General features: G+C 46.6%; 1 protein-coding gene across 1 annotated transcript; it reads right to left on the bottom strand.

Moving 5' to 3' along the window:
• Nucleotides 1–310: 310 nt before the first annotated feature.
• MAGEB17 (MAGE family member B17) lies at nucleotides 311–1,327 on the bottom strand (the record flags this gene model as incomplete). The annotated part of the gene is made up of 1 exon (XM_079765610.1): nucleotides 311–1,327. One exon carries the CDS (start codon nucleotides 1,325–1,327, stop codon nucleotides 311–313), a length of 1,017 nt encoding a protein of 338 aa, XP_079621736.1.
• Between the last annotated feature and the right edge of the window lie 7,002 nt (nucleotides 1,328–8,329).

Here is an 8,329-nt window from a genome sequence, read left to right as displayed (position 1 = left end):
CCAATGCGCTGTGTTCTGGTACTGGACCACAATAAAAGATGCCAGGATTTTTCAAAATACAAAACTATTACTCTCAAACAGCAATAAATGTGTGAGCCATATTATTCTAACCTTAGATTATGAATCTAAATAAGCCTTTTTTTAAGGGAACACATTGGAAAAACAAGGAAAGGTAAATCTGTAAGTTTATTATGAAAACAGAACACAAAGAAGGACACACCATGCTCTCTCGAGCTCCACCTTGCCCCCACTACTTAGAAGATTGACAGCCCTTTTCAACTTCAAGGTGAAGACTCTGCCTCAGACTTCACTAGCGCTGCTGGCAGGAGCTGGTCTTGGCTCTGGAGTGGGCCCTCGCTGCTGCTCTGACTCGGGCTCTCTCTTCCGCATCTCTCAAAGCTTCCTCATACTGGGTCTGGAAGGTGGCGGGGATTGTATTATTGATTTTAGCCCAAAACTCTAAGACTTTCATCTTGCTGGTTTCAGCGTAGGCTTTTGGGCCCCACAGGAATTCGTAGCGTGGAGGATCACTGTGGGGCACCTGACGGTACTCCAGGAACTTTTGCTGCACAAAATCTACGGTGATGAGCTTCCTGGGCTCCCCGAAGATGAAGTGCCTCCTCCCGGCATAGACTCCCATCGTATTCAGGAATTCCCACATCTCTTCTTCAGTGGCACGATTGCCATTCAAGAAGATCACACCCAGGAGAGGCATCAGGAGGCCATTCTTGGGAAGGCTCCTGCCACCATCACTCGGACTCTTTTCGTTGTGAAGATCCATTTGGCTGACAAGGATATAACAATGACGACTGGGGTCAACTTCTTTCAGGTCGAGGCCAAAGGTAAGCTCCATGCGCTCAGAGGCTCTCTGGAGGATTTCAGGAAAGTGAGCCTTATACCTCTTGTTGATAATCTTCAGCATTTCTTCCTTTGTAATAGGCTCTTTCATTTCATACTTGTGCAACAGAGCCCTCACTAACATGCCTACTTTACTGGCCAGAAGATCTTCCCAAGCGCTCCCTGAGGAGGGCGGGGCCTGGGCGGAACTTGGCCTTTCCTTCCTTTGGCTCTTGGCACCTTCACCAGAACGCGCACAGGAAACGGTTGCAGCAGGAGAATTGGAGGCCGGGCCGCTCTGAGACTGCTGGGGAGTGCCTGCAGCAGGGGAGCTGGGAGGACTACCCTCCACCGTAAGTGAGGGGGATGAGGGTGACTCTTCTTCCCCTGCTGCGGTGGTGTGAGCAATCCCATGACCCTGGTCTTCACTTTGGGCCTGGCGGTGGCGTTTCTCACGGGCACGATGCTTACTCTTCTTACCACGAGGCATGGCTGTGGTTAGGGACAGAAGACAGGAGCGTGACAGGCAGTTACGTCACACAATCACCTGGAGGAGGAGGATAAGAGGGTGTGAGTACCTTCCACAGGGAGATGCCACGGTGGCTTTACGAATGCCCCTCTGGAATAGCCTGTGGAAAGGTGTGGTAAGGAAGGAACTGAAAGCTCTTTCTAATGGGAACATCGTGAGTGAGGCAGAAAGGGCAGGAAGAGAAATGAGGCTGGAGGGGTCACTGGGGGCCAAACCACAAGGGATTTGGGGTAAATTATATTAAGGAATTTTGATTTTTCTCTAAGCTCTAAGGATACTTGAGAACCAGAAGAAATTTTGAGCAGGACATCCTATAAAGATCGGAGAATTAGGGAAATGAATCAGGTGACTGTCATTATAATCCAGGCAATGGACAATTTTTGACCAGCAAAGAGGAGTGACAGTGGCATTTCTCCTGGGAGGTAGGACTTTGAGATCATTAGGGGGAGGGGGGAACCCACCCGCGATGACATTTGGGAAAACTGAGCAAATGATAGTCATCTAAGAATTGAAAAGAGCAACAGAGAATTACCTAGGTGATGTGTATAATTTACAGAAAATTATGAAAACAGCAAAAGACCACTAGTAATAATAATAATAATAATAATAATAATAATAATAATAATGGCCCTTGCTGGTTAGGCTTGGGGGATAGAGCGTTGGCCTATGAACTGAAGGGTTCTGGGTTGATTCTGGTCAAGGGCACATGCCTGACTGCAAGCTGATCCCCAGGAGGAGGTGTGCAGGAGGCAGCCGATCAATGATTCTCTCATCATTGATGTTTATAGCTCTCTCTCCCTCTCCCTTCCTCTCTGAAATTAATAAAAATATATTTTTTTTAAAAAAAGGAAGAATGTAAGGGGGAGAGATTAACCAAAAGACTTGTATGCATGCATATAAGCATAACCAATGGACAGAGACAGCAGGGGGGCGGGGGTGAGGGCATGTACGGGAGTGGGGTGGGGGGGTTGGGGGGATAGGGGCACATATGTAATACCTTAATCAATAACAAAATCAATAAAAAAGAAAAAAGAAAGAAAATGAATGTTGCAGGGGGCGGGGTCCATGGGGAAAAAGGGGGAAATCTGTAACACTTTCAACAATAAAGATACATTTTATTTATTTTTTCCATTTTTTTTATTAAGGTATTATATGTGCACATATCTTACCTTTGCCCCCCCCTACTCCCATACATGCCCTCACCCCCCCCCCAGTGTTTTGCCTCCATTGGTTACGTTTATATGCATGCTTACAAGTCCTTCGGTTGATCTCTTATCTCCCCCCACCTCTCGCTAACCTTCCCGCTGTCATTTGACAGTCTGTTTGATGCTTTACTGCCTCTGTATCTATCTTTTTGTTCATCAGTTTATAATGTGCTTTATTATCCACAAATGAGTGAGATCATGTGGTATTTAAAAAAATCAATGAAAAAAGAAAGAAAATGAATGTTGCAGGGGGTGGGGGCGAGTTAGAAGGGGTCAATGGGGAAAAAGGGGGAAATCTGTAACACTTTCAACAATAAAGATACATTTTAAAAAGTAAAAAAAAAAAAAAAAGGAAGAATGCCCCTCTGTAGGTGTCCTGTTTGTCACTGTTATAGGACTTCATAGGACTCCTGTTCTCCTGACCAGCCTGTCTCCTGAGGACCCTATGGAGGAGTCAGAGTGCACCTCAGGCTGGAAACTTACAAGCAGAAGTCAGTCCCACAGCTCTGCTGGGATTTTTCAGAGCTGGAAAGAGGGGAGCCCTGGGTGGTTATGTGTCAGCCCTTATTCGGAGTGTCCCCCTTTACACTTGACTAGTCCTAGAAGTCCACTGTCAACTGACTGGATTTGTGCTCCACAGACCAAGATCGTCACCTTCTGGGTGAGTCAGTCAGATCCTGGCGAAGACTGCACAGGACCTCCAACGGCTAACTGCCGGCTAACTGCCGAGGCTGTATAGGGTCTGAAGTTCTAGTATCAGAGGCGGGACTGTTTGGGACCCCACTGACATGTATCAAAGCGTGGGACTCCTCCTTCTATTGATCTGGGTTCGTCAGCCTCAAACCGGAACTCTTCTTTCAGTCACTAGAGAAGAAATACGGGAACACGACGTTTGGCGATCCCTGCCTCCTACTCTCAGTCCTGGTCACCCCTTCTTTTGGAGAGGGAACCCTCCTTAACACTCAGGGTCTCCTCACCTGGAGTCCAGGTTTCCTTCTTCAACAGAACTATAGCCGCCCCAGTTAGATTAAAGCCCTCCCCTCCATGATGCCGTCCCCACAGAAGCGAAATAATTGTGCTGGGGACTCGCACTGTTAACGGTAGGGCAGGGTTTTGAGGAGCTCACTTGGTGACGGGCAGGATTGTCACTTCAGTTCACATTCAGGGTTCTTATCTTGATACTGACCAGTCCTCGAAGACCACTCTCCACCAACCAGGGGTTATGTCTGTCAGAGCAAGTGCGCGGGCTTCGAGAAATTTCCAAGGCGGAAGTCAGCGAGCCACATCCGGGTCAAGGTTGCTAGGTGTCTCGAGGGCTGTTGGGGGGGTGATTCTACGGAATCTCAAAGGTAACAATCCAAGCTAGAGTTCGCTGATCTCACACCCTCTCTGATTACGCGGGCTTCGGGAAATTTCCAAGGCGGAAGTCAGCAAGCCACATCCGGGTCAAGGTAGCTAGGTGTCTCGAGGGCTGTTGGGGGCGGGGGGGGGGGGGGTGATTCAACGGAATCCCAAAGGTAACAATCCAAGCTAGAGTTCGCTGATCTCACACCCTCTCTGATTACGCGGGCTTCGGGAAATTTCCAAGGCGGAAGTCAGCGAGCCACATCCGGGTCAAGGTTGCTAGGTGTCTCGAGGGCTGTTAGGGGGGTGTGTGATTCTACGGAATCTCAAAGGTAACAATCCAAGCTAGAGTTCGCTTATCTCACACCCTCTCTGAGTCCCTAGAAGGGAAAGACAGGGCTCATCAAATCTGACTACTCCTGCATCAGCCTCCCACGCCTGATAACAGGGGTGGGACTCTGAGCCACCTACTCTTCCAGGGGTCGACAAACTCGTTAATCAACAGAGCGGCAAACCGCGGCTTGCCAGCCGCAGTTTGCCGACCACTGCAGCCAGAGGTCTTCTCTTTAGTATTATGAGTCCTCACCTGAAAGCCAGTTAGGGCTTGAACTCCTCCCTCTGCATAACTGGGTTGGTCTCTTTCTACTCAGGCCCTCGACTACTAAGACCCTCCAGGCAGAAATGAGGGGCCCCTGAGCGGAGTACTCTGTTTGTCTTAGACTAATCACAGAGCGCAGGGAATGTGTGAACCGCTCTGCTGGTGGAGTTCCTTCATGTCACTGGTTCTCCTCACTCTGAAGAATTGGGGCCCACACCCACTAGACCAAGGCTTTCCTCTGCCTTAAACCCTACTGGTGGAAATGAGGGGGCTCCTCAACCTGATAACTGTGCCTGGACCTCCCAGATCAAGAGGAGGGGGCAGAACTTTGTGGCGCCTGCTCTGTTTGATTATTGGTAATTTCCTCATTCTTCCCTAAAAATTCATCACCTTTTCACCTGACTGGTACCAGGATTCCACTCTCGGAGGACCTGAGGCTACACCCCTCAGATCAATGTCCTCACCCCCTACTACAGAATGAAAAGTCAGTGTGAGCCGGATAGAGCCACAACTGTTCCATACACCCATTGGTTGACAGCCCAGGCAGGATGCTATAGGACCCCATTGTTCTGGCTAGGTCCTTCCCCCATTCTTTTTTTTTTTTTTTGCTAAAACAGAGATTTTGTTTTCTCACAATTCTGGAGACTAGAAGTCCAAGATCAGGGTGCCACTCTGGTTCTGTTCTGGTGAGAGCCTTCTCTGTCCTCACATGGTGGAGAGAGGGAGCTCTGATGTCTCTTCCTCTTCTTACCCTTCTTATAAGGGCACTAATCTCATCAGGAGGGCCCCACCCTCCTGACTTCATTATCTAAATCTAATCACCTCCCAAAAGGCTCCATCCAGCTCCACTGGGGTTAGGGTTTGGGGAAAAACATTCATTCCAGAACACCATTTAAACAGGTTATCATCTGGATTACATTTCTCCCTCTTGACCTTAAGGCTATGAGAGTCTTCATTAAGGTTAACTTTGGTTCTAATAGATTGATTTTCTACCGGGTAGGAGTGGAGACCCATGATTTTTTGAGTCCCTATCTTTTCAGGTGATTTGACATTGCATAAGTAGGTGATCATGTGGTTACCAAATATTATTATTTTTCTTTACTCATACTCCTCATTTATATTGGTATTCATGTTGCTCTATGTATTCCAATCCAGTAATTAATGTCCAGTTTTTCTTCTTACTGCTTGAGATACATTTTAGAATATGGAGAAGAAAAATGAATTAAGAGATACAAGGCTGGGATGAGTGGGATAGAGTGAGAGTAGTTTTGCTTTAAATAAACCATTTTGGGAACTGTGCATGAGAAAGTTTACTTTGTGCCTGCATGTCTTTTTTTAAAAAAAATCTTTATTGTTGAGATTATTACAGATGTCCCTCTTCCCTGTCGTCCCCCCCCCCCCCCCATTGCCTTCTTCCACCTGGTTCCCACCCTGCCCCAGTCCTTCACCACCCTATTGTCTGTGTCCTTGGGTAATGCACATATGCATATAAGATCTTTGTTTAATCTCTTCCCACCCCCCCCCATCTCCTTCTCTCTGAGAATTGTCAGTCTGTTTCATTTCCATGCCTCTGATTCTATTTTATTCACCAGTTTATTCTGTTCATTAGGCTTCTTATTCATTTATTTTGATTTTTAGATCCAATTGTTGATAGGTATGTGTTTGTTGCTATTCTGTTGTTCATATTTTTTTCTTTATCTTTTTCTTCTTCCTCTTCTTAAAGAATACCCTTCAACATATATAATACTAGTTTTGTGGTGATGAACTCCTTTAGCTTTTTCTTATCTGTGAAGCTCTTTATCTGACCTTCAATTCTGAATGATAGCTTTGCTGGGTAGAGTAATCTTGGTTGTAGGTCCTTGCTATTCATCACTTTGGATATTTCTTGCCACTCCCTTCTGGCTTGTATAGTTTCTGTTGAGAAATCAGCTGACAGTCATATGGGCATTCCCTTTTAGGTAACTAACTGCTTTTCTCTTGCTGCTTTTAAGATTCTCTCTTTGTCTTTTGCCCTTGGCATTTTACTTATGATGTGTCTTGGTGTGGTCCTCTTTGGGTTCCTCTTGTTTGGGACTCTGTGCTTCCTGGACTTATAAGTCTATTTCTTTCACCAGGTAGGGGAAGTTTTCTTTGCTATTTCTTCAAATAGGTTTTCAATATCTTGCTATCTCTCTTCTGGCACCCCCATAAAGGAATGTTGGTATGCTTGGAGTTGTCCTGGCTCCTTACATTATCTTCATATTTTTGGATTCTTTTTTTTCTTTTTGCTTTTCTAGCTGGGTGTTTTTTGCTTTCTCATATTTTAAATCTTTGATTTGATTCTCAGAATCCTCTGCTCTACTGTTGAATTCCTGTATATTATTCTCTATTTTAGTCAGTGTATGCTTAATTTCTGATGGGTCCTTTTCCATGTGTTTGTCATTCTCACTAAGATCCTTGAAAATCTCACTAAATCCCTTCAAGGGTTCTAGAAGATTCTTGAGTAACCTTATAACTGTGTTTTGAACTCTATATCCAGTAGTTTGCTTTCTTTCATTTCTTTAATTTGTAACATGTTTTGTTTTTTTCCCCTCTGTATTTTGGCTGCTTCCCTGTGTCTGTTTCTATGTATTAGGTAGAGCTACTATGTCTCTTTGAGTGGATAGAGTGTCCTTGTGTAGTAGGTGTCCTATAGGGCCCAGTGGCTCAGCCTTCCCAGTCACCTGAGCTGGGAACTCTAGGTGCACCCCTTTGTGGGCTGTGAGCACAGTTTTGTTGTAGTTGAGACTTGATTGCTGTTGGTGTCACTGGGAGGAATTGACCTCCAGGCCAATTGGCTGTGAGGATCAGCTGTGACTACAGTGGGAGAGTTGCTATGCAAGAGACACCCCTATGGAGCAGGACTTGCTTCAGTGAGACTTTAGTGCTCACTGATTCTGCCCCTTGAATGTGTCACTTATGGATGTGTAGAGTTGTAATCTGGTATGGTCTGACACTGACCACTGGTTTACATTGGCTCTTGGGTTTCCAGGGAGTGCAAAGTCAGCCACTGCCTGGAGCCACCCAGCAGGAGCTACAGAAAGATCTGCAGATTCCTCCTCTTTTTGTTGGGTTTGGAAGTGCCCAGATGAGGCCCAGCTGTGAAGCAAGGCAGGCTGGTGCTGGTGCTGGGTCTTGGGCCTTTTATTGATAGGTTTGGGGCTCCCTGACCCAGCTGCAGCTTGTTTGAGATTTTCAAGGACAGACCATTCATATGCAAAATCCACTGCAGGAAGCCTGGTTGGGGTTGCAAATTGGATGAGGCGGGGTCTCAGGGAATCACCAGGGCAGAACAAACAGAAATGGCTGCCAGTCAGCCCTGCAACCAGGGAGGTCCCAGCATAAGAACAATGTTTCCTGAGAGTACCTCTGTCTGGGAGAAAGCCACCCCAAGTTCCTGCCCCGATGCCAGACAAATGTGTCCTCAAGAGCCTGGACCTTGTGCTGGAGCTTAGAGGAAGCAGGACCTTGTAAGTTCAGTTTGTGGTGCTGACCTTTTAAGAGGAACAGCTGGGTCTCCAGCAGCCTCTGTTTCACTGAGCTCCAATCTGCACTAATTTTTACAGCCCATAGTTACGGAAACTTCTTTTCTCAGCTCTGGGACCCTGGGATGGGGGTCTGGTGTGGGGCTGGGACCCCTTCCTCCTTTGGGTGGCCCCACAGAGATTATCTCCCTCCCGATTAAAAAAGCAGCACATATGGGTACCAGACCAGCCAGTTCCATGCCTCTGCATCTCCTACTAGTCTCTGCATGCTTTCTTCTTTACTTCTCTAGTTGTAGGACTTCCATTCAGCCAG

The sequence above is a fragment of the Cnephaeus nilssonii genome (assembly GCF_951640355.1).
Source record: "Cnephaeus nilssonii genome assembly, chromosome: X".
Classification (NCBI taxonomy): Eukaryota; Metazoa; Chordata; class Mammalia; order Chiroptera; family Vespertilionidae; genus Cnephaeus; species Cnephaeus nilssonii.
Note: the sequence above shows the minus strand (reverse complement) of the source record. Positions and strands in the feature narration are given on the sequence as shown.